Source organism: Schistocerca americana, chromosome 3, assembly GCF_021461395.2.
Source record: "Schistocerca americana isolate TAMUIC-IGC-003095 chromosome 3, iqSchAmer2.1, whole genome shotgun sequence".
Lineage (NCBI taxonomy): Eukaryota > Metazoa > Arthropoda > Insecta > Orthoptera > Acrididae > Schistocerca > Schistocerca americana.
This window is the reverse complement of record NC_060121.1, coordinates 932,802,601-932,830,334: the sequence shown is the minus strand read 5'-3', so window position 1 is coordinate 932,830,334 and position 27,734 is coordinate 932,802,601. Positions and strand designations below refer to the sequence as shown.

At 39.4% G+C, this 27,734-nt stretch overlaps 1 protein-coding gene across 1 annotated transcript; it reads right to left on the bottom strand.

Moving 5' to 3' along the window:
* Nucleotides 1-304: 304 nt before the first annotated feature.
* Nucleotides 305-22,492, bottom strand: LOC124606761 (39S ribosomal protein L35, mitochondrial). Its single transcript, XM_047138812.1, has 4 exons — nt 22,332-22,492; nt 22,070-22,220; nt 21,860-21,988; nt 305-588 (listed from the first exon to the last, which is right to left on the bottom strand). The coding sequence occupies exons 1-4, from the start codon at nt 22,351-22,353 to the stop codon at nt 354-356; spliced, it is 537 nt and encodes a 178-aa protein (XP_046994768.1). The 5' UTR covers nt 22,354-22,492; the 3' UTR covers nt 305-353.
* Between the last annotated feature and the right edge of the window lie 5,242 nt (nt 22,493-27,734).

The following is a 27,734-nucleotide window of genomic DNA, read 5'->3' as shown; positions in this document are numbered from 1 at the left end:
ACCTGTACTGCTACATTGGCTGACTAAACTGTGCTGTCACTGCAGCTCAAGTGGGGTGAGGTGTTTCCATTATCATATTTAAATTAAATTTATATTCTTTATGGCCTACAAAATCCTGCAAGAAGGAAGACCCTGCAAGTAAGCAAGCAAAGATGCAACAAGAGATGGCAAAAACTGTTAAAAGTGAGTGGGAAGGTCTAAATAGAATACAGTATCATGAGTGACATTGAAGCAGAATATAACTGATTATAATTTTAAAATATTAAAAGGCATCTATCTAAACAAAATCTTGGAAGAGCAGAAGTTTTGTCTTCAAAATGCATATTTTATTTTGACTAATCACTAGAGATAATTTAATACACTTTAGGCTTTCTTCTTGTGTACAAAAATTCTTCCCTTTTGTGGTACGGTGCATAAGGATCATCAACATAGTACTTAGGGCGTTTCCAGTATTTTGTTACCATCTTATCTAACAAGGTGCTCTGCGTGGCATTACAGAAGACATGTTGCCTAAGTCGCCGTCGCCTGTTTGATGATTTTGTCCACATTCGCTTATGTCGTCCAGCTTTTGTTCGGATCCAGATGCCCCTGCAAATACAATGCAATACTAAACAACCAACACCATACACTTCAAAAAGAACAGGGAAAAATATCTGAAATCAACTTTACATTGAAAAATCTTAAATCTGTCACTTTTTTCTGGCTGAGTTCTAGTGATTTGCTCACAAAACACTGAAATAATAACCTGATCAATAACTAAAAAGTAAAAGAATCAATCACACATTTATTCAAAATTCCTTTCAGAGTCTCCCCCCACCCCAAAAAAAAAAAAAAAAAATATTTCAGAAAACAACTTAGTTCTGACATGTGTGACAATTGAACAGAGATTTCTTTTCTTTTTATATTTTCTTTTTTTATACAGGGTGTTACAAAAAGGTACGGCCAAACTTTCAGGAAACATTCCTCACACACAAAGAAAGAAAATATGTTATGTGGACATGTGTCCGGAAACGCTTACTTTCCATGTTAGAGCTCATTTTATTACTTCTCTTCAAATCACATTAATCATGGAATGGAAACACACAGCAACAGAACGTACCAGCATGACTTCAAACACTTTGTTACAGGAAATGTTCAAAATGTCCTCCGTTAGCGAGGATACATGCATCCACCCTCCGTCGCATGGAATCCCTGATGCGATGATGCAGCCCTGGAGAATGGCGTATTGTATCACAGCCGTCCACAATACGAGCACGAAGAGTCTCTACATTTGGTACAGGGATTGCGTAGACAAGAGCTTTCAAATGCCCCCATAAATGAAAGTTAAGAGGGTTGAGGTCAGGAGAGTGTGGAGACCATGGAACTGGTCCGCCTCTACCAATCCATCGGTCACCGAATCTGTTGTTGAGAAGCGTACGAACACTTCGACTGAAATGTGCAGGAACTCCATCGTGCATGAACCACATGTTGTGTCATACTTGTAAAGGCACATGTTCTAGCAGCACAGGTAGAGTATCCCGTATCGAATCATGGCAGTGAATCGAGGAAGCACAGTACATACTGACGAAACTAAAATGAGCTCTAACATGGAAATTAAGCGTTTCCGGACACATGTCCACATAACATCTTTTCTTTATTTGTGTGTGAGGCATGTTTCCTGAAAGTTTGGCCATACCTTTTTGTAACACCCTGTATATATTTTTGGCCGTTGAGTTGGTTGGCGATTATGTGCTCACAAAAGACTGCAAAATTTAAAGCAGGGCTGGCAAATGAATGACTCCTTTCACAAGTTGTCCTCCCTCAGACAGGACAGGATATTCCTTTGGTGGGTGTGGGACAGAACGTGCTGGGTGGGTATACAGAGTAGGTCCTGCACCAGGGTCTTTCCACAGGAATGTGATCCACTGGATTGGCAGTGGATCACTTGGGAAGAGGTGAGAAAGATTGTCGGTAGGAAGTCCCTCATATCTGAGAATGCTGATAGGCAGTTGATAGCCCTGGATACACCTGTAGTTAAGTTAGTCCATTGCAGGATGATACTGGGTAATAAGGGGTTCTCCTTTGCACATGGTTCATGAGAGTGGTTGGAGTATAAAAGAGAGTGTGGATACACTGTAGAAGACCTGTTTGCAGGCAAGTTTTGCAGACTTGAGCATGTCTGTGAAGCCCTTAACAAGACCTTCAGTGTACTGGTACCCAAGTGGCCAGACTCTATGTGAGAGAGTTTTTAGTGTGGAACAGATGGTGCCTAACAAAATGGAGGAACTGTTTATGGTTGGTGGGCTTGATATGGAGCTATTGGAGACATGGAGGACAACATCCAGGAAGGTGACATTCTGACTGAGAAGGAACAGGTGAAGCAGATATGAGATGTGGTTTGAGAATAGTGTCTCTCGGTCCTTGGTCCAGATCATGAAGATATCACAATAAATCTGAATCAGGCAAGGGGTTTCAAATATTGGGGGTATTAGAATGGTTCTTCTGGATATCCCATAAACCACACGGTGAAAGCGAGTGCCTGTGCCATAGCCTTTTTATTTATTTATTTATTTTTTTTTTTTTTTTGGGTACATGTTTTCCTTAGAGAAGCATTTATTGGGAACAATAAAGATAGTGAAGTGTATAAAGAATGAGATGATGGGTTTGGCATTGATACAATGTTGGGAGAGGGTGTTCAATAGTGGCATGGGCATAGGCATGGGCGATGATGTATGTGGAGATAGTGTCAACAGCAAGAAGCAGGGATGTAGATGGTATTAGAGTGGGGACGGTTGGGAGATGATGAAGGAAGTGGTTCTGCGTCCTTAATATAGTAAAATAGAGTGTAGGTAAAGGGTGAGGTTTTGGGCAACAAAAGCTGAGAGTCTTGTCATGGGAGCACAAACAGCTACAATGGGACATCCAGGATGGTTAGGTTTATGGATTTTGGGAAGCATGCAGAAAATTGATAAGCAGGGATGGTAGGTGGGTTAAAGAGGGAGATGAATTTGGTAGCAAGAGTTTCTGGGAAGTGTCTAAGGATTTGATAAGGAACTGAAGAGTATGCAGGGCATAAGAGGTTTGATCAAAAAATAAGGGGAATTTTTTGCATTTGTGGGCTTTATATATCCTATTTTCAATTTTTTTCTGTCTTGTTGGTACACATGTTCCTTATGTACATTTGTATTTTCTGCTGCTTTGAGTATTTAGTTTATTGTTGATGGTCGAAAAGATTATACACGTTTTCGAGTGCTCAGTGAATTTTTACTTTTGCAAAAAATGGATCAAAGAATTTGCGTTACATTTTGCATGAAATATTGAACAAAGTACAGCATAGCATTCAAAATGTTGAGTGTGTAAGACAAGAGTTTATGAATGGTATAAATGTTTCAAAGAGAGTCTAAAAGGTGTTGAGGACGGCAACTGCCCTGGACCCCTTAGCTAGCACATCAATTACTGACAACCATGTGGAATAAGTAAAGAAAATGGTTCTGGAAAAATGCCAAATCACCATCAGAAAGGGTGCTGGGATGTCAGCATATCCTTTGGCTCATGTCAAGCAATTTTTTGGATGGCTAATTTTCGGGAGGGGACCAAACAGCGAGTCATTGGTCCCACCAGATTGTGTCAAGGTGGGGAGGGAAATCGGCTGTGTACTTTTTGAAGGAACCATCCAGGCATTTGCCCGAAGTAATTTGGGGAAATCACAGAAAACGTAAATCAGGATGGCCATACAGGGGTTTCAAGCATCGTCCTCCCAAATGGGAGTCCAGTGTACTAACCACTGCACCACCTTGCTCAGTAAGCAAATTTATCAGATGTTTTGGACATGAAATGTGTAGCAGCAAAGTTTCTTTCGAAATGGTTGAATTTCAACCAAAAATGATGTCAAATTTCCTGGCAGATTAAAAATGTGTGCCGGACTGAGACTCGAACTCGGGACCTTTGCCTTTCGCGTGCAAGTGCTCTACCAACTGAGCTACCCACACACGACTCACGCCCCATCCTCACAACTTTAATTCTGCCAGTACCTCGCCTCCTACCTTCCAAACTTCACAGAAGCTCTCCTGCAAACCTTGCAGAACTAGCACTCCTGGAAGAAAGGATATTGCGGAGACATGGCTTAGCCACAGCCTGGGGGTTGTTTCTAGAATGAAATTTTCACTCTACAGCGGAGTGTACGCTGATATGAAATCTGCCAGGAAGTTTCATATCAGCGCACACTCCGCTGTAGAGTGAAAATTTCATTCTAGAAAAATGATGTCGTATAAACATTGCTCAGGAATTGCTAAATGAAGTCGACAATGTTTCAGAACTTCTAAAGAATGTTATAACAGGCGACAAAACAGGGGTATGCGAGTATGATGTCAATAACAAAGCCCAATCGACCCAACGGGATCTGCCTGAAGAGTCAAGACTGAAAAAAATTCGTCTACTTGGATCACATGAGAAGCTTCTTATCACTTTTTGTTTTCTGCAATTACAATGGTATAGTGCATCACGAGTTCCTGTCTTATAATCATACAGTATACTACATGGAAGTAACCTGTTTGTGTGAGGCAGTCCAAAGAAAATTACCCAAAATGTGGCAAAACCAGTTAGGGAAATTTCATCATGATAATGCTCCCACTCACACCTCAATGCTTGTTCATGATTTTTTGGCAAAAAACAAAATCATTACGTAGCTCAGCCATCACATTCACCAGACATGGCTCCTGCGACTTCTTTCTAGACCCGAGGCTGAAGACAACCATGAAAGGATGCTGTTTGCCACCATTGATGACATAAAAACAGATTCACTGAAGGAGCTTAACACCATAATGACAAGTGAATTCTAGAGGTGCTCCAAAGATTGGAAAAAGAGCTGGACCAAATGTGTTAGATCTGACGGGGTTACTTTGAAGGGGGCAAAGTTGAACAAAAAATTCTTTTTATTTTTTTATCACATTTCAGATGGGATGGGATCCATTAAGCATGGCTTGTAATTGTAAGTCGTCGTGATGAACCACAATGACTATCTGATATGAGGTGTCCACCATTTCTGACTGTTCCATCTAAAAATCTTCCCACTGTTATCCAATGTCCAGCATAACCTTCAGACCCCACTCAAAAACCCAAAGCCTATCTCTGAACCTCTGCCCCGAATCCAACTGTTTGCTCACCCAAACCATGGCCTGAACACCCACGAATCACATTCTTCCCAAAATCCGTAAACCTAACCACCTTTAATACTCCATTGTTACTGGTTAATGTGCTACAACTGAAATAATCTTAGTCTTGTTCATCAATACCCCACACTCATTGCCTACAGCATGCCACCCACATCAAGGACATAATCTACTTCCTTCATTACCTCTCAATTATCACCACCCGATTTCACCTGGGTTCCTGCTCATCACTGTTAATGACACATTCCCGTATGCCAACACCCCCTTGCTCATGACCTTGCCACTGTCGAAAATTGCCTCTCTCAACCCACTGCCGATTCCAGCTAGATTGTAACACATAACTATTACTCCCTCTGGCGTAAGACATATAAATAAGTTTACTGCATAGCCATGGGCACTTGCATTGTACCCTCTTATGCCAACCTGTTTATAGGCCATCTAGAGTAGACTGTTCCAGCTTGAATGCCTGCCTGCAGGCAGCTAGGTGCTGACTTGCAGGCAGTCAGGCAGCTGGTCCAATGCTTATGCCATCATAATCATAGCCATCATACTTTCCCAGTCAAGCACTGATCTGCACGAACAACCAGAGGCTTACACAAGTGCAAAATGTGTGTGTATGGCTTACACTGTCTGTGTATGAGTGTAGATGAGTTGAAGGGCATTTGCAGGTACCTTCATCCCACGTGGCATCGTTGGACCACCATGATGTAGAACAACCGTTCCTAGCCAGCATAGATTCCAAACCTCTTGTCTAGTTAAGATTCACTGATGATATCTTCATGATCTAGACCTAGCCTCAACCCCTTCCCTCCAAGCTGCACAGCAGCACCTTCTCATTGTCCAATATCACTCCAGAATGGATAAACTTAACCGCATACATCACCAGTACTCCAACTCAATCTAGCAACATGCCTAGATGTAAGAAACATCTTACACAGTGCCCTTCCCATTTCTCCTAAAGTGATAATCTGCCCCATCACCCAATCTGGTTTTGTCCTTGTTACATGGGTGATGTCCCTGTGAAAGACCTATGCGCAAGACTGTTCTAAGCACCCTCCCAGCACATCCTACTACAGTCCCAAACACCACATCTTTCCATCCACCAATCCTTCTGGCCCTACTAGCCTCTCCCCAACACCTGCTTCAACAGCTATCTCCATAACCCCAATTCACTTAATTTACATTCACACTCTGCTCTCCCCAGTGTCCCCCTCACAACCCATCCCTGCACTCCGCTGTGTACCACTGCCAACCACGCCTGCGACATTCCTATACTGATCACTTACTGCCTCTTCCTCTCTGCCCTCAGTCACCCTGTCCTCCACCTCCCAACCCAACTGTCCATTCATCCAGTCTACCCAAAACAAAAACTCACCCTAGTTGAGCTGCAGCACCAGGACACTATAGTCAAAATGTCTTGTGTGTGTGTGTGTGTGTGTGTGTGTGTGTTGGTAGTAATACAGTGTCCTTAAGATCAGTAATGTTTTCAGTCTTGTTTTTCTATCTGCTGACTGCTCGGCACCGCAACCAAATGGTGTCTGGGTTACGTTTACTCCTTCCATTATTTTTATTCTTTGCAGAATTTTTTTTCAGATAGGGACGCGGATGGATGGAAACACAAGGGTAGGATGAGTGGAAAAAGAGAAGTGGGTGGAATGGGATGTGGAGTTGAGCTTGTGCCAGCCACATGTCATAAGAATGTGTGATGTGTTTCTTATAGACCTCTAAAAATACTGACGAGTGTATACCCATCCTTTTTTCCCCCTAAGGCAAGTCTTTCTGCTCCCGGGATTGGAATGACTCCTTACCCTCTCCCTTAAAACCCACATCCTTTCGTCTTTCCCTCTCCTTCCCTCTTTCCTGACGAAGCAACCGTTGGTTGCGAAAGCTAGAATTTTGTGTGTATGTTTGTGTTTGTTTGTGTGTCTATCGACCTACCAGCGCTTTTGTTTGGTAAGTCTCATCATCTTTGTTTTTTGAATAATATTTAAGCTTGATAACTAAGAAAAATGTCTCAACTTTTCATGTGTGCCTATCCAACATTCATCATCATCTCTGGCATCATGAAGGCAAAAAAAGTTTTGGTGAAATATAACATAAAAATAACTACAATAGCTCCCCACCCATCCTCTGTTTTTGAGAAAGAACTTGAATGTCACTACCACTGTCACTATCAGGGTCTAAATCAAAATTTATAAGGTAAATTATAAAAGGTGCAGCACAGAAAATACACGAAAATTGGGAAATGACACTGAAAAGACTAGAAAACATAATATTGGCACAAAAAACAACCAAATTATGTAAATAATACTTTACGTGTGCTTCCCGTGTTCTAAGCTTGCCTTTAACATATTAGGAAAAAATTAAATATCCTAGATCCGCACACAGTTTGATGGCTGTTCCAACTAGAGGACCTGTACTGATGAAAGTGATTAAAAGTCTGAAATGCAAAAGGATGACAGGTATAGGTGCAACACCAGTGTCACTTACAATTAAAACAGTTTCAAAAATTGTACAGCTCTTGGAAAACTTTGCTGATATGTCAAATCACAAAGGGGTGTTTTCTCACAGATTAAAAATTTCAGAAATGATGCCACTGTTTAAAAGTGGTAACAGCCATACATTTGAAAACTACCTACCCATATCATCCTTCAGTACTCCCCAAAATTAATGAAACAGTAAGTTATCACATAATATAATCTACTGAATAGTAATTAAAATAGTTTTTAAAAAGTACAGATATCAGGAACATTGGTAATGATTTACACATACTAAGTAAGTGAATCATTTGCCCAAACCACATTATAAGCAACAATTTTGTCAGAAGTGAGTTAGAGTTGTAACAGTGCTGTATCTGACATCCTGCATCTGCTGGTTAAATTGTTTCCAACGTGTGTGATTTTTGGTACCACTGTCATACCACAAAATTCTTTGTTATGACGAACAACATTGTAAGTGATGACATCAGGGGTGACATACTAAATGTTGTGGTAATGGAGTGCAAATGTGCTTGAACAAAGGAATTAAATGTGAAATTAACATCTGTGAGTGGAGGGGCAATAAATACAATGCACTGAAGGATAGCAGATGCTTGTATATATTGAGGAAAAATGGTCATGTTCCTGAGAAGTTGCCACCTGATTGGTTGAGTGGAACAATGTTGCAACTGCTACTGATAATACGGTAAAAGGTTCTCCTAATTAATGTAGCCAAAACTTACACGTGTTAAAAATTTACAGAGTTTTAATATAGTAATATAACACTTCATTGAAAATGGAATGTTTTGAATATAAATCTGATTTTTCAAATTATTTTGATTTGTAAATTTTGTGAGAGATGTTCACAATAACAGGAAGGAATTTTGTTCTTTTTCTAGGAAAGAATTTGCCACTTTCAGTTTTCATGCAGAGATTTTACACACTTAATTGTGACAAGCAGACAATTTTTAGCTTTCCAGTGCAATGAGATGGCTGATCTGAAGAGACAAACAACGGAAGAACGTGTCTCGTCACCAGTGTTCACTTGTGTATAATTAGCTATTAGAAATGTATGTTTGTCAAAGGATATTACATAATGTCTTGTGTGTTACACCTTGCAGACTGATAAATTAAAGAGCAATTCATGTCTGGAAGTAAATTAGGGAAAGCATTCCAATAGGCCTCTGAAAATCACAGATCATGACAGAGACTTAGTGAAGAAATACACTGAACAGTCTCCAAAACAAGGAAGCCACTAGTTTAGGTGTAAAACTGATAGTTGCTTTTTGAGTGTTTCCAAAATGTTATGTTTTCTTCCATCAGAAGTACCCTGAACTACATACTAGTGGAAATTTATATGGAGATATTTCAGAAGTGATTTTAAAATCAAATGTCATGTCCTGAGGTCAGATGCGTGTTCATATTGCAACAAACTTCATATGCAGATTGTTAGTGCATGTTCCACCAATGAATAAAACCAGCTGTAACAAAAACTGTAATTAACAATGCTAAGGCTGAAGCAGCATACAGAAGACTAGCTGCTGACACCATAAAAAGCAAATCAATGAGTAATAGTACGACTCATACGGATCTTCAGCAGTTACACATATGCCAACTGTTCAATCATTCTTCTGTTTTTTTTAATCAATGGTAGTACATTTTTTACAACTTGCCAAAACATAATACCGGTAGTACACTGCTTTCATGTAGAAGTATTGCTGGCAGAGCCTCACGCTTTCTGAAATATGTTCTTATATATTTCAATCCACTCAATGATGGCGAGGTTCAGAATCTGATAGTCTGGTTTGACCGTTGCATTGGACAGACAACTGCTGTATGATTTCCCTTTTCCAAAATCTGACTGACTGTAAATATTTCACTGCTGTAGACCAGAAATTCCTCATGCAGGGCACAGTTTCCTACCATGATATAGGGAGTTTGCCTTTATAGAGAGGCACGAAAAAGCCTTTCATTTATATCAAACAGATGATTGGATCCAGCCACTGCCAAGCCGAGGATAATGGATTATGTGTCAGCAAGATGTAATCAGAGGATTTCAGGGATCTTATTGCACTGGACAAAGGACTGCATAGAAGCTCATTCAAAATAATTGAGTATGTGTGGCTAGAAATTTCATCTTATGATCTTACTTTCCTAAGGGGACGAAAAAGTCATAACACTCTGCAATTATGAATTATTCAAAGCATTACAAAGAAGCTGAGAGGTACCTGGAAAAGAAATCTGTCACCATCTAACATTTCAGTTTTCTCTATCTTTTGTGATAAACTTTTACAAAGTTATTCATGAAAATTAGAATAGCACTATTAGATCAAGAAAGTCCAAACTGATAAGAATGACACGGTTTTTTATTCTCCTCTAAGATTATCTTTTTGTTAGTTACAATACAGTTTGGTTGAATGATCCAAGTACACACCTAAAAATAACAAAATTGTTCTAGGATTTAATTTAGATCTTACCACAGTTTTTGACAGTGCCTTTTACAGATCTTTTTAGACCATTGGCAAGCACTCAGAATTCAACAGACAGAAAACCAGTGTCTTTTGAGTCATATTTACAGATCAGAATACAGGTTGTATGATTCACATCAACTCATCTAATCAAAAAGTCAGACAATATCTGATGCAAAGAAAGTCAAAGTGTACCTCAAGGCAGCATGCTACGTCTTTTTGTTCCTCATTTAAATAGATGACATACAGATCTGAAAAACTGCAGTCAATGTCACGTTGTTCACAGATGACAATAGTGTAATAATGAGCAGTGTAAATGAATCTTTGGGTGAAACTGCTTTATGCCCAGTTATCCAAGGTTAACTAAAGCCTTCAATATTGCTTTGCCAACTCACAAGCAAAGTGCCACATTTCAATCCCACTCACACCTAGGGCTATGTTACAGATCAGTCACCACAACATACTTTCTAAAACACAAAAAAAAGAGAATATTTTCAGTGCTCTGTTTTCTTTTTGATTGTGCAAATATGATGTCACACAACACAAGATCATTATCTCATGGACTGAAACCAACATCTGGGATCGGTAGGTTCAATTGACCCTAAGGTTCAATGCCAACGGGCTGGAAATGGGAATAAAACAAATTACTGTACTAGGTTGTTGCGTAAGTTCATAATGTTTTTGTTAGTATGTTAGTACTGTGATTGCTGTGGGTTATTTACTGAGTGTCATTTTTATTTGTAGTTCACTGTTGCTATCTGAGTTTAAATATTGTCATTCTGTCATTTGGAGATAATGAGTGGAGTTGTGGCTGCTACGAAATGGAGTGTCACATGGAGAAATCAGGACATTTCCAACATATCCTTCTGCTTGAGTTCACTAGAGGGGTGACAACAGTGGAGGCAGCCAGAAACATTTGTGTCATGTGTGGGGATAATTCCATTGGACAGAGCAAGGCAAGAAAATGTTTTCTCATTTCGAGGAGGATTGTTTTGACATTAGTGACTCCCCACATTCAGGAACACCTCGGGGTTTGAAAAAGATCATTTAAATGCATTTCTCCAGAGTGATCCATATCAACATACTCGAGAATTGACAAATGTGATGAACTCTGATCATTCCACCACTGTGTGACATTTGCACGCACTGGGGAAGGTTCAAAAATTGGGTGTATGGGTACCATATGCTATGAGCCAAAATCACAAAAATCAGTGGTTGGCCTTATGAGGCTCTCTGCTATCTCATCACCAATCAGCTCATAAAAAATACCAACCATTCCTATCCTGTATCATTACTAGTGATAAGAAAATATGTCTTTATGCTAACATAAGGGAAAGAAAGGAATGGCTGAGCCCAAACAAAGCAGCAACTTTCCGTACAAAGACCTGCATGTACCCACAAAAGAAAATGTTTTGCATCTGGTGGAATAGCAGTGGTGTGGCGTACAACGAATTGCTTCCACTAAGTGTAACCGCCATCGCTGACATTTACTGTCAACCCCCGAGACGTGTTGCAGGCGCAATCCGAGAGCAAAACAAAGAAGACAGAGTGAAGTGATGATACTTCACAGTAACACCCACCTGCATTCTGCTAGACCAATAAAGAACACAATACAGGAGTTGGGTTGGGAAGTCATTCCACACCCATCTTATTCACCTGATCTTGTGCCCTCAGATTCTCACCTTTCCCACTTTCTATCAAACAACCTTCAAGGAAATTCCTTTCTGGATGAGAATGCACTCTGAAAATGGGTCAACAAGTTCTCTGCCTCAAAATCACTTGACTTGTACAGTTGTGGTAACCATACATTACCACAGTGTTGGCAGACTTGTAAATAGTGAAGGAGAATATATTATTGATGACTAAAGTCTCTGTTACATCTAGCTGTTGTGTATACTAAAATTATGGACAAATTTTATGAACTTATGCACCAACCCAACACATTCATTTTAAAAAACACAAAATAATCAAAAATAACCCCCCCCCCCCCTCCCCCATGAACCATGGACCTAGCCGTTGGTGGGGAGGCTTGCAAGCCTCAACGATGCAGATAGCCGTATCGTAGGTGCAACCACAACGAAGGGGTATCTGTTGATCTGTTGAGAGGCCAGACAAATGTGTGGTTCCTGAATAGGGGCAGCAGTTTTTCAGTAGTTGCAGAGGCAACAGTCTGTATGATTGACTGACCTGGCCTTGTAACACTAACCAAAACGGCCTTGCTGTGCTGGTACTGCGAATGGCTGAAAGCAAGGGGAAACTACAGTCGTAATTTTTCCTGAGGGCATGCAGTCTTACTGTATGATTAAATGATGATGGCGTCCTCTTGGATAAAATATTCTGGAGGTAAAATAGTCCCCCATTCGGATCTCCGGGCGGGGGCTACTCAAGAGGACGTCACTATCAGGAGAAAGAAAACTGGCGTTCTACAGATTGGAACGTGAAATGTCAGATCCCTTAATCGGGCAGGTAGGTTAGAAAATTTAAAAAGGGAAATGGATAGGTTACAGTTAGATATAGTGGGAATTAGTGAAGTTCGGTGGCAGGAGGAACAAGACTTTTGGTCAGGTGAATACAGTGTTATAAATACAAAACCAAATAGGGGTAACGCAGGAGTAGGTTTAATAATGAATAAAAAAATAAGGAGTGTGGGTAAGCTACTACAAACAGCATAGTGAACGCATTATTGTTGCCAAGATGGACACGAAGCCCAAGCCTACTACAGTAGTACAACTTTATATGCCAACTAGCTCTGCAGATGACGAAGAAATTGCAGAAATGCATGGTGAGATAAAAAAGAAATTATTCAGGTAGTGAAGGGAGACGAAAATTTAATAGTCATTGGTGACTGGATTTCGAGTGTAGGAAAAGGGAGAGAAGGAAATGTAGTAGGTTAATATGGATTGGGGGTAAGAAATGAAAGAGGAAGCCGCCTGGTAGAATTTTGCACAGAGCACAACTTAATCATAGCTAACACTTGGTTCAAGAATCATAAAAGAAGGTTGTATACGTGGAAGAATCCTGGAGATACTAGAAGGTATCAGATAGATTATATAATGGTAAGACTGATATTTAGGAACCAGGTTATAAATTGTAAGACAATTCCAGGGGCAGATGTGGACTCTGACCACCATCTATTGGTTATGAACTGAAGATTAAAAGTGAAGAAACTGCAAAAAGGTGGGAATTTAAGGAGATGGGACCTGGATATACTGACTAAACCAGAGGTTGTACAGAGTTTCAGGGAGAGCATAAGGGAACAATTGACAGGAATGGGGGAAAGAAATACAGTAGAAGAAGAATGGGTAGCTCTGAGGGACAAAGTAGTGAAGACACCAGAGGATCAAGTAGGTAAAACGACGAGGGCTAGTAGAAATCCTTGGGTAACAGAAGAAGTATTGAATTTAATTGATGAAAAGAGAAAATACAAAAATGCAGTAAATGAAGCAGGCAAAAAGGAATACAAACATCTAAAAAATGAGATCGACAGGAAGTGCAAAATGGCTAAGCAGGGATGGCTAGAGGACAAATGTAAGGATGTAGAGGCTTATCTCACTAGAGGTAAGACAGATACTGCCTACAGGAAAATTAAAGAGACCTTTGGAGAAAAGAGAACCACTTGCATGAATATCAAGAGCTCAGATGGAAACCCAGTTCTAAGCAAAGAAGGGAAAGCAGAAAGGTGGAAGGAGTATATAGAGGGTCTATACGGGGACGATGTTCTTAGGACAATATTATGGGAATGGAAGAGGAGGTAGATGAAGAGGAAATGGGAGATATGATACTGCGTGAAGAGTTTGACAGAGCACTGAAAGACCTGAGTTGAAACAAGGCCCCGGGAGTAGACATCATTCCATTAGAACTACTGACAGCCTTGGGAGAGCCAGTCCTGACAAAACTCTACCATCTGGTGAGCAAGATGTAAGAGACAGGCGAAATACCCTCAGACTTCAAGAAGAATATAATAATTGCAATCCCAAAGAAAGCAGGTGTTGACAGATGCGAAAATTACCGAACTATCAGTTTAATAAGTCACAGTTGCAAAATACTAACGCAAATTCTTTACAGACGAATGGAAAAACTGGTAGAAGCCGACCTCGGGGAAAATCAGTTTGGATTCCGTAGAAATGTTGGAATACGTTAGGCAATACTGACCCTACGACTTATCTTAAGAAGAAAGATTAAGGAAAGGCAAACCTACGTTTCTAGCATTTGTAGACTTAGAGAAAGCTTTTGACAACGTTGACTGGAATACTCTCTCTCAAATTCTTAAGGTGACAGGGGTAAAATACAGGGAGCGAAAGGCTATTTACAATTTGTACTGAAAGCAGATAGCAGTTATAAGAGTCGAGGGACATGAAAGGGAATCAGTGGTTGGGAAGGGAGTGAGACAGGGTTGTAGGGTTGTAGCCTCTACCCGATGCTATTCAATCTGTATATTGAGCAAGCAGTAAAGGAAACAAAAGAAAAGTTCGGAGTAGGTATTAAAATCCATGGAGAAGAAATAAAAACTTTGAGATTCGCCGATGACACTGTAATTCTGTCAGAGACAGCAAAGGACTTGGAAGAGCAGTTGAACGGAATGGACAGTGTCTTGAAAGGAGGGTACAAGATGAACATCAACAAAAGCAAAACAAAGATAATGGAATGTAGTTGAATTAAGTCGGATGATGTTGAGGGAATTATATTAGGAAATGAGACACTTAAAGTAGTAAAGGAGTTTTGCTATTTGGGGAGCAAAATAACTGATGATGGTCGAAGTAGAGAGGATATAAAATGTAGACTGGCAATGGCAAGGAAAGCGTTTCTGAAGAAGAGAAATGTGTTAGCATCAAGTATAGATTTAAGTGTCAGGAAGTCGTTTCTGAAAGTATTTGTATGGAGTGTAGCCATGTATGGAAGTGAAACATGGACGATAAATAGTTTAGACAAGAAGAGAATAGAAGCATTCGAGGAGGAGGAGGAGATTAGTGTTTAACGTCCCGTCGACAACGAGGTCATTAGAGACGGAGCGCAAGCTCGGGTGAGGGAAGGATGGGGAAGGAAATCGGCCGTGCCCTTTCAAAGGAACCATCCCGGCATTTGCCTGAAGCGATTTAGGGAAATCACGGAAAACCTAAATCAGGATGGCCGGAGGCGGGATTGAACCGTCGTCCTCCCGAATGCGAGTCCAGTGTGCTAACCACAGAAGCATTCGAAATGTGGTGCTACAGAAGAATGCTGAAGATTAGATGGGTAGATCACATAACTAATGAGGAGGTACTGAAGAGAATTGGGGAGAAGGGGAGTTTGGTAGGACATGTTCTGAGGCATCAAGGGATCACCAATTTAGTACTGGAGGGCAGCGTGGAGGGTAAAAATCGTAGAGGGAGACCAAGAGATGAATACACTAAGCAGATTCAGAAGGATGTAGGCTGCAGTAGGTACTGGGAGATGAAGAAGCTTGCACAGGATAGAGTAGCATGGAGAGCTGCATCAAACCAGTCTCAGGACTGAAGACCACAACAACAATAAAAAATAACATGTTGATAAATTTAAATCAGAAAGCTCCAGCAATGAAACTTTTCCAGATTCAGTTCCATATGTTTTGACCTGAGAAACATTTCAAAAGTTTGTACCATTGAAGGAGCTGTAATTGCTTACTTTGAGTATTTCCAGACGCTTGCAGTTTGTGGGATAGTATTCTGGGGTAAAATTAACAGTGGTTTAAATGAACGGGCCATTCAAACCATGACACACAACTCTACATGTAGGGCCTACACACACCAAACCTCCATTTAAAAAGAAATGTTTACCTACAGAACTCTACCTACACATAGGTAAATGGGTATTGATGATCACAGTTAAACTAACATGGATTATCATAGCTAAAATACACTCAACTTGGGGCCTCCCCAAGTGGGACGAGCATGAACAACTTGTACTCAAAAGACATATAAAACACATTGATGTCATACATTGTAAAGTACTGACAGCATTCATCAAATGGTTAAAGGAGGAAAAGGATTTTAGAGCAGAGTTAACAATATTTCTACTGGAGAGATGATTTTACAATGTAAGTCAATCTGTCACCTTACGGAAATGCACAAACAACACACAAGAAGTCCACAAACAATTTAGAAACCCCAACATCTCACACACTGCATATTTCGCAACTCTGTAGAGGATAGAAAATTCTTATCGGAACATTACTACCTCTGATTATATACAATAAATACTGAATATGCTTCTTACTGCAAGAAAAGTTGATGTTGACGTATATTTCTTGTGGATCAAAGGAGATACAAGCATCTTAGAAAACAAACAACAGATATGGTAAAGAAAGTACAATACAAGACACATTCCAAAAGTTGAACCAACTGAAAATTCCATTGCCAAAATCATATTACAATGTACTCAGTTCTGCACATCCATGGGTACTAAACCAAAGATATGTGTCGGACATGATGAGACAATAATAAATAGTGTGGAAACTTCAAAATTCTTAGGTGACCATATTGATGAGAATTTAAAATGGGGAAATCACATTTTGGACTCATAAAACAGCTTAGTTCAGCCACATTTGCTCTTAGAATCATTGCAAATCTTGAGGGGAGAAAATCAGGAAGTTGACAATTTTCATTCAATACTATCATATAGAATAATGTGCTGTAAGAATAATATGTGATGCTCATTAACAATCATCTTCTAGGAAGGTTAACGACATTCATTACTCAATATTATAAATTGTCTTTAGTACAAAAAGGGGTGCATAATACTGCAACAAAAATTTTTGCTCACTTACGCCAGTGATACAAAATGGCTGACAGACATCAAAGTAAAATTTGGAAAAAAAAAACAAAAAATGTGAAAAAGTTTCTCCTTGACAACTCCTCCTTTTGCATAGAAGGATCCTATTATTGTAATGTTCAATAGCTGGTGGGTAGGAACTAGTGTGTGTGTGTGTGTGTGTGTGTGTGTGTGTGTGTGTGTGTGTGTGAGGTCCTTCGCCCCATCGGATTAGGGAAGGATGGGGAAGGAAACCATCCCAGCATTTGCCCGAAGTGATTTAGGGAAATCATGGAAAACCTAAACCAGGATGGCTCGATGTAGGTTTGGACGACTATCCTCCCGGATGCGGGTGCAGCGTGCTGATCACTGTGCGACCTTGCACTCTCTTACAAATATTCAGCACACAGCCATATGTACAAAATAATTTGCAATGTGATTGTAAATTACAGACATCAATACTTAATAATTTATGTATATGTATATCACAATAATGTAAAATTTCAGTTTAGTTATAGAGAATTATATCAGAACGTGTAATCTATAAATGTTACATTCTGTATTTAAACAAAACAAAAGTAGCTGGTTAATAGGTGGAGCTCACATAAAACCAGATAAATAAACAGACGAATCCTCCAAACACGATCCATTTCAAATATGCTGCACCACAGTGATGTCACACAATACAACACAGTTATGTCACTGATCAAATCAAATGGGCTGTACCGCAAAATTCGGTTGTTCCATCTCTACATAATTGCCATTACTGACTGTTCCTCTTAAAAGAAAATACCAAGCAAGGCAATGCTGTATTAAGACATTGGACTCCATTTGGTAGCACCAGGATTCAAATGCCTATCCAGCTGTCAAGATTTGGGTTTTCCATCTTTTTCCAAGTCACAGAAGTGATGAGTGACTCATGTACCCACAAAACAACCATAGTCTCTGATACTGCTAACAGAGAATATCATAACATTTCTGTTCATTTTAAAATCTGTTATAGTTCTGAAGCAGTTTATTGGTTTAGGAGCTATGAATGACATTTATCTATATACAAGATTCTATATCTACATTTATACTCAGCAAACCACCGTGAGGTGCATGACAGACAGTATGTCCCATTGTGTCACTTACTAGGGTTTCTTCCCGTTCCATTCAAGTATAGAGTGCAGGAAGAATGATTGACTGAATGTCTCAAATGCCTATCCGGCCATTAAGACTTGGGTTTTCCATCTTCTTCCAAGTCTTATTCTCATGATCCCTATGTGGACAATACATAGACAGTTGTAGATCATCCCTAGAGTAATTATTTAAAGCTTGTTCTTGAGACTTCATTAATAGACTTTCTCAGGATAGCTTATGTCTGTCTGTCTTCAAGATTCTGCCAGTTCAGTTCCTTCAGTATCTCTGCGACACTCACCCATGGATTAAACAAACCTGTGACAATTCATGCTGCCCTTCTCTGTATATGTTCAATATCCCCTGTTAGTCCGATTTGATATGGGTTCCACACACTTGAGCAATATTCTAGAACCAGTCATACAAGAGATTTGTAAGCAATCTATTTTGTTGACTGATTGCACTTCCCCAGTATTCTACCAATAAAATGATCTATACCACCTGCTTTATTCACAAACTGAACCTATGTACTCATTCCATTTCATATTATTACAAAGCGTTACATCTGGGTATTTGTATGAGTTGGTCAGTGAGTCATTGATATTATAGTCGTAGGATACTACGTTTTTGTTTTGTTTTGGGGTGACATGCAAAATTTTACATTTCTGAACATTTGGAGCAAGATGCCAAACTCTGCACCATGTTGAAATCTTATCAACGTCTACAGAATATTTATGCAGCTTCTCTCACCTAGTACTTCATTATAGATAACTGCATCATCTGCAAAAGCCTGATTTTACTATTAATACTGTCTGCAAGGTCATTAGTATAAAACGTGAACAGTGAGGGTCCCAACACACTTCCCTGAGGCACACCGGAAGATATTCTACATCTGACGATGGCTCTCCATCCAAGATAACATGGTGTGTCCTCCCTACCAACTAGTCCTCAATCCAATCACAAATTTCACTTGATACCTCATATGATCGTATGTTTGACAATGACCATAGGTGTGGTACTGAGTCAGTGGTTTTCGGAAATCAAGAAACTCTGCAGCTACGTGGTTGCCTGATCCAAAGCTTTCAGCATATCATGTGAGAGAAGCACAAGTTGAGTTTCTCATGATTGATGGTTTTGAAATCCATGCTTGATGGCATTGAGAAGGTAATTCTGTTCAAGATATCTCATTATGTTTGAGTTCAGAATATGTTCTAACATTATACAACAAATCGATGCCTAGGATATTGGACTATAGTTTTGTGGATCACTTTTACTACCCTTCTTGTACATGGGTGTGATCTGCACCTTTTTCCAACAACTGGGAAAAGTTTTTTGTTAGAGGGATCTACGACAGATTATAGGGAGAATCTAGGAGCAAATTCAGTATAGAATCAGACAGGGATTCCATCAGTCCCTGGAGCTTTGTTCAATTTTAAAGATTTCAGCTGTTCCTCAACACCACTGACACTAATACTTCATTCATTCATATTTTCAGCGGTACGAGGATTAAATTGCGGTAAATCTCCTGGGCTTTTCTTTTAAATAAACATTTGAAAATTGAGTTAAGCATTTCAGCTTTTGCTTTGCTACCCTCAATTTCAGTTCCTGTTTCATTCGCTAGTGAATGGGTACTAACTTTGGTGCCACAAACAGCCTTTGTATATGACCAGAATTTCTTTGGGTTCTGAGAAAGGTCACTTGATAAGACTCTGCTACAGTGGTCATTGAAGATATCATGCACAGATCTCGACAGCCAAACGTGTTTCATTCAGCATCTCCATCCATAGCCTAAGCTTTGTTTTACACCTTTAAAGCAGTAATCTCTGTTTCTTTAGAAGTTTCTTTACAGTGACTGTACACCATGGAGGTTCCCCCCATTACGAACTGTTCTACTGGGTACATATCTACCCAATGTCTAGACAACTAAAAAACTTGAGCCAGAGTTCATCTACGTAATCCTGTCTTGTGCTGAAAGTATCAAGTTCCTCATTAAGATATGACACTACCTTTTTTTTTATCTATTTTACTGAACACATATATATCTTTCTGCTTGTTTTAGTTGTCCTTCATACTTTTGTAATCATTGCTGCCGCAACCATGTCATGGTCACTGAAGCTAAGTTCGATGCTGACATCCTTAAAGACATGAAGTCTATTTGTTGCCAATAAATCCAATATATTTCCATCATAAGTGGGGTTCCTAACTATCTGCTCTGGGTAGTTTTCAGAGAGCGCATTTACTAAAGTTTCACAGGATATCTTATCACGCCCACCACTAACAAAACTGTAATTTTCCCAACTCTTGGAGGATTAAAGTCTCCATCAATGATTACAGTATTGGTTGGTTTTGGGGGAAGGAGACCCCGGTCATCGGTCTCATCGGATTAGGGAAGGACGGGGAAGGAAGTCGGCCGTGCCCTTTGAAATGAACCATCCCGGCATTTGCCTAGAGCGATTGAGGGAAATCACGGAAAACCTAAATCAGGATGGCCGGACGCGGGATTGAACCGTCGTCCGCCCGAATGTGAGTCCGAGTCTAACCACTGCGCCACCTCACTCGGTATTACAGTATTATTGGGGAACTTACATACAAGGGAACTGAGATTTTCTCTAAAGTTTTTGGTTACATCAGAAAATGAGTCGGGTGGGTGATAGAACGATCCAATTATAATTTTATGCATACCCCTGATACTCAGCCTTGCCCAGATAATCTCACATGCAGCTTAAAGTTCTATCTCTGTGGATCTGAGTTTCTTGTCTAGCATGACAAATACACCACCTGAATTTCCCTTTTGCTATCCTTTGTACACATAAATTTTTCCCAGAGGGCTCACTGCTATCAATTTCAGGTCTCAACCAGCTTATTGTACCTAACATTACATCAGCTTCATTGCTTTTCATGAGTGCTTCAAACTCTGGCACTTTGTTGCAAATGCCTTTGTGTTAACTATTAGGATTTTAAATCTTTCACCTGTGGAAGGCATTTCTTCCAATCTTACACTGATGCTTATGGGTTTACTACAGCTATCATTATCTGGGTTGGATGGGGAATCACCTAATCTAATAAACCCTTGTGTGCACCCACACATACCCCACTTGACACTAGCACTGCAACTCTCCTTTTTATATGCTACATGTCACTATCCTTATTCTCAGATGAGTTGAGAATTTCTTAATATAGTATTGTGCTTAGTGAAGTAAAATTCTTGGATTCAAATGGGCAGTAGACCAAAAATGAGTAGAAAAACTAAGTAGATCAATACAAGAATTTCAATTAAACTAATCATGTGGTATGTGAAACAAACTTCTTTGACAGCAGCATTTTATGCTCATAGCATATCTAGCCAGTGTTGCTTCAAGGCTTCAAATATCCCTCAGCCAATGGGACCAATGACCTCAATGTTTGGGCCCCTCCCCCAAATCAATCATTATCCTTTGAACAATAACATAGGGCCTAACAGACAAGGAGAGTTTTGGTTTATTGCTCTTATTCTTTGACATTGTGTTGCACAGCTGGAGAGCCTATATTTGCATTCAGCACTAAGATATTCTTAAACATCGACTACTAAACATAACAGCCTGAAAGACAAGAGAACGGAATCAAAGTATTGTGAATACTACAGAACATGAAGCCTCAGTCAATGAAAAGTGATGAACAGGATCATTATTAGCGACTTACTCGAAAGCTTTAGTTAAAAATTAGTTTAATATAAGATTATCTAAGGCAGAGTACGGCCATTTCAAAGGCGTCCACGCCGATTTCTGAATTCTTTGGTACATCTGAATTTTGACATCCTTTCTTAACGCACCTATTATATGCTGATAATGACATTAACTTCTCGCATCTTCACCACAATGAAGGATAACAAATACGGAGTACCCACCAATGCAATCTGAAGAAACGTTTCAAAACTGCTTTAACAGATTTCCTTTTTCCCTTTTTAAGGGAAAACTTCGTTACTGTCCTTGTCAGCGGCTGTTGAAGAAAGGCGCCCTGTCTTGCGCAAATAGCCCTGTAGAAATTAGCTGGAATTATATCAAAACACTTTAACAGCGCTAGACAACAAAATCCTGTAAATTAAAGAATAACTTACAACCGCGAAACAGCAGGGCTGAGGGCGTTCTCACATGACTTAACCAAAGTGCCTGAGCATTGTATTGGTACCGTAAGTGGTCTCCTTGCAATAACTGTAGCGATATAAGATCCACGAACGGCTGTACTGCACTCAGCAAGGCGCCGAAGACCTAGAATCACATAACTGATAATAATTTAGCACAGGAAATGATTTCAAGTCAAATAGCCTTACATGATTTGTATAGACGCAATAGGCGCGTTAGCTACAATATTGTAAATACCAGTTAATGCAGTACGTAGCATATTCGTAATATTATTTTTGTTTACTTATGGCAGCCTCATATCAACAACATTGCCATTTTTAAAGCTTCAAAGTTCTCAATCTACATGAAGGTAAAGATATTCCCAACTACACTTGCTGCAGTATGTTTTCATATGTTCATTGCTCGATGAAGGCCAAGGCCACAGTCTAACATAACAGTCACGACACTTCGCCTCGGTTTTGTTGCCTACAGCGCCAGCAGCGCCCCAAGCGGCTGGTAGGTTGAACTGTGAGTTCGGCGCGATCGTGAAAGCGAATAGTGATTGAGTATTTTGATTTATACAATGGTTTATACCATCGGGAGCGTTTGTAGCGCAATAAATTGCAGCAACAACAGGAAGAAGACACCACAGCTGTCTCTTTTTAGGTTTCCTAAGGATCCTGAGACGTATATACCATCATGTTACTAAACTGTATCGTCAGGATTCACTTGCAAACTGTATGTGTATAAATGATGAATGTATCGTTTTAGGAGCAGAAAATAGCTTGTTAATAGCAGACGAGAAGACCTTATGAAGAAAGACCCAGTTTACCCGCATAATAATATTAGGTTTTGTCCGCTACATTTCGAAGAAAACCAGTTCATGAACGCAGACAATAACAAACTCGTGTGGAATGCAGTACCCACACTGTTTGACATCCTAAATAAGCCACCTCAACTGACGATGAAGAGGAAACTGCCACAAAGATTCGACAGTCAATCTAAAGCTGTAAAAAGAGTCGTATGACACAGAAGCAGCCAGTTCAGCTCTCCATGTATCAGTGCCAGATTCGTGCGAATCGTCACCACAGACGTGCTTTGACGATAAAGTGGTTAGATTAAGTGCAGCTGGTCATGTCTTACAAAAGCGTGTGAAGTGTCAGAATGTGCAGATCGAGCGAAACTATTACGGGGCAAGGAAAGTGCCAACAGACAGATTGTTTGAAAATTATTCAAATATTTGGTTTTTCGTGAAATGTAATGTAATCAGCTCATTATAATGTTTTCAGCATATTTCTGCCACTATTTGGCACCTGCTTTACCCACTTTGAATAATATAAAGATTAAGGTCGTACTTGTGGCAACAGGCAACAGTGACACACACAGTAGGCCTACAGAACGATAAACGAGCTGTCGATCGCTTTTGCATATAGAGGTACATGTCTGTGCTTCTTACATGTGAATCTGTGTGTTTATATTCTTTTGATATCAACGTGGTAAGCTGCAATTCTGTCCAATGTCACAAGTGTTCCTTCACGAATGTGTTGTAGCTTGCCACTCTATTCATGGTTTTTGTCCATACTTGCACTTATTTTAGAATCATTAATAGAAACATATATGCGTTCCGATACTAAACAAACTCTTGGAGGCAAGAAAATAACTCGAATAATTCGGAAATTACGTAGGAAATGGATGTAAACAAACATTATGCTTACAACGCGTCTGACGTTCACCTTACCTGCCGCTTGGAGCGCTAGTGTCGCTCCATCTGTCAAACGGCAACAACTTTTACAGCAGTGAGTGTCGCGACTGTTATGTTAGACTGTGGCCAAGGCCAAGGCCGTGACATCACGTCTCGTGCCCGTCCCGTCAAAACATTATGCAATGCACTTCAATTGGTCCCATCTGCACTGACCGTCCCGTCCCGTTGCGTTCGGCACCTTCAAGGTTTTTCTGATGGAAAGTTTTGAAGGCTGACGTCATCCGTCCGTTGCTGATCATGGGACCCTTAATCTCACTTCCTGTCCATACATGGTCATGCGCAGATGTCCATATTTCGTTACTCAGCGGTTCATATCAGTTGCTTGTTCGTTAGCTGCTATAAAGAGTTTCGTTTCGTTATTTCTTTTGTTAAAATCTGTAATAAATGAAGACAGATTAAGTGAAGCAGTGAGACAACAGTCTGAGTTTGCACATAAGTGTACTAAACTTCTTGCCCTCTACTACATTTATAAAATGAATATTTACAGTTACCGGTACCGTATTTAATATTTTACAATGAAATTGATTGCAACATGGCTGAGTGCTATATCTAGAGTCAGGTTGATTATTAAATGGATTTATTTGTCAGACATTTGTAGTGATATATAGAGTAATGCACTGAAACCTTCAGACACTGAAAGTTGTTTCTTTAAATCACCAGTTTTTGCAAGCCTATTTATTTTTAAGTAGCTCTCAGTATTGTGTGTAAAACAGTTTTGCAATCATGAATGGTAGATATTTACGTAGTTCAGTAGCTAAACCCAGTGCAAATAAGCCACTTGAACTATTAAAAGCCAAATGTTGCATGTAAAAAAAAAATCTATATATCTTCAAGGGAAAGGTATTGAGGAAGATATGAATACTGCACAAAAATTTGCACAGGACTAGTAATTAAAGTTAACCTTAAAAGAAACTAAATTTTCATGGGCAGTGACAACAGCTAGTAACACTGAGTTCCTTTCAGTAATTCTGGCTGCAGTTTGATGTAACAAATGAAAAAAAAAAAAAACATATGCTTCAACATTCCAAAATATAAAATGCAGATTGCTCTTCCTCAATCTCTTTGATAGTGTGAAATTCCCCTTCTGTATCATGAAATGACATTTTTTCGCCTCCACACAACTTGTGTCTTTTTTGCTCTTCTGTCCCCCTTCTTTAATAACAAACTATAATTTGAAACTGCAAACAGTTTGAGTCCAATGACTGTCATTTTCGTACAAATGTGGTTTCCAGTATCCATGTATATAATTTACTGCCTTGTCTGTGTGCACATCGCGCGTAAAAACAGTTGAAAATCATCTTGCGAGGCACGCAGGTCCCATGCAAAGAACAGTTGTGGACAGCAATGCAATTTGAGATCAGATGACTTGAACTGACTTGACGTGTCATGATGTGTGGACAGTATGAATGCACTTTGACGTGACGTTACCGTGATGGATAGAATGAACTGGCCTTTACAGTATTCTAAAGGCGCAGTGTCATATATGCGATGAAACTGAATATTTACTGACGAAACTCACTTCTGTAGCATTGCATTATCTATGTAAGCAAATGAACAAACAATTCGAGCACATGGGTGCCATCAAATATCCATTCAGTAGCAGTTGCTAGTGGATGGAACATAATGACAGTGAGTGAAACGGAATGGCCGGCCGGAGTGGCTGAGCAGTTCTAGGCGCTACAGTCTCGAACCGCGCGACCGCTACGGTCGCAGGTTCGAATCCTGCCTCGGGCATGGATGAGTGTGATGTCCTTAGGTTAGTCAGGTTTAAGTAGTTCTAAGTTCTAGGGGACTGATGACCTCAGAAGTTGACCATGCAAATGTTAGAATAAGGAAAGGTTCTCATAAAAGTACAATTAAAAATAATGTAAGTATATTTCATCAAAATATTGGGAGTTTAAAGAATAAAGTAGATGAGCTTCTGGTTTGTTTAGAAGATTTAGAAGCTGAGAATGAAATAGATATACTATGCCTGTCTGAGCATCACATTGTTACTGATATGGATAAGGTAAATGTAAGTGGTTATAAGCTCTCTGCACATGTAATGAGAGAAAATATGGAGAAAGGAGTAGTTGCCATATATGTCAAAAGTTATCATTGTGCAAAAAGTATAGAAACAAAAAAGTTTTGTGTAGAGAAACATATAGAAGCATGTGCCTGTGAGCTTAAATTAAATAAAGGCACATTTATAATTGTAACTGTATATAGGTCCCCATCAGGAATTTTCATCTATTTCTGAAAAATTTGGACTCCTTGTTGTGCTATCTGTCAGACAGGGGGAAGCAAATTATTATTTGTGGGGACTTCAATGTAGATTCTCTGAAAGAGGGTAATAGGAAAAATGACCTTGAAGTATTACTCGGTTCTTTCAATTTGACACCCGTTATTGATTTTCCTACTCGGGTGGTAAAGGATAGCAGCTCACTGATAGATAACTTCTTTATAGACCAAGATAAGTTTAACCAGATAAATGCTCAGCGTGTTGAGAATGGTCTTTCTGATCATGGTGCACAGCTAGTTACAATATATGACATAGCTCCATTCAGCAATACTAAACAGTCCTCCAAAGTAGTACGTTCAGTCAACGATTTAACAATTGCAAATTTCAGGGAAAGCCTACAGCAGTTAGACTGGGATGAGGTGTACCGTGAACCTGATGCCAATTTAAAATATAATTTATTTCATGACATTTTTGTAAATGCATTTGAAAACTGCTTCCCCAAGAAAATAGTTAAATATACTCGTAAGAAACCTTGTAACAAACCATGGCTTACTAAGGGTATAAAAATATGTTGTAACCGGAAAAGGGAAATGTATCTGACAGCAAGAAAGAGTAGTGACCCAGAAACTATCAAAAATTATAAAAACTACTGTGTTATATTAAGAAAAGTTATTAAAAAATCCAGGAGTATGTGTATCATGTCTGAAATCAGCAACTCTGATAATAAAATTAAAACAATTTGGAATATTATTAAAAGAGAAACAGGTCAACCAAGAGCAGAGGAAGACAGTATTACCATCAAATTGAATGAAAACTTTACAAACAAAAAGTCAGAAGTTGAAAATATTTTTAATAATCATTTTCTAAATGTTGTGGATATAGTAGGATCCAGGTGTTCATTAGAAGATGCTAGGCTGTTAATGGAAGAGGCCATACCTATGCAATTTGATACAATTGAAATCTCACCCACTTCTCCCTCTGAAATTAGGAAAATAATAAACTTGCTTAAAAGCAAAAACTCACATGGAATTGATGGCATTTCCAGCAAAATACTAAAAGCTTGTTCTCAACAGATAAGTAAGATTATCAGCCACCTGTGTAATAGCTCTCTGGAACAGGGCATTTTCCCTGATAGACTGAAATATGCTATTGTTATACCTTTGCATAAAAAGGGGCATAGATCTGATGTCAACAATTACCGTCCAATCTCCCTTCTAACAGCTTTATCCAAAATTTTTGAGAAAGTAATGTATTCAAGAGTAGCTTCACATATCTGTAAAAATGAAGTACTAACAAAATGTCAGTTTGGTTTCCAGAAAGGTTTTTCAACAGAAAATGCCATATATGCTTTCACCAGTCAAATTTTGAATGATCTGAATAACCGAACACCTCCCATTGGGATTTTTTGTGATCTCTCAAAGGCTTTTGATTGTGTAAATCATGAAATTCTGCTAGACAAGCTCAAGTATTGTGGCATGAGTGGGACAGTGCACAAATGGTTTAATTCGTACCTAACTGGAAGAGTACAGAAAGTTGAAATAAGTAGTTCTCGTAACATGCAAAGATCAGCACATTCCTCAAACTGGGGAACTATCAAGAATGGGGTTCCACAAGGGTCAGTCTTGGGTCCTTTGTTGTTCTTATTATATATTAATGACTTGCCATTCTATATTCATGA

Excerpts from the sequence above, each read along its gene's own strand:
- LOC124606761 (XM_047138812.1), bottom strand. The coding sequence starts at position 22,353 with ATGCTACGTACTGCATTAACTG. Across the intron at positions 21,989-22,069 it reads AGCCCTGCTGTTTCGCGGTT|GGCTATTTGCGCAAGACAGG; the intron begins GTAAGTTATTCT and ends TAATTTCTACAG. Across the intron at positions 589-21,859 it reads CGTTTCTTCAGATTGCATTG|GGGCATCTGGATCCGAACAA; the intron begins GTGGGTACTCCG and ends TTGTATTTGCAG.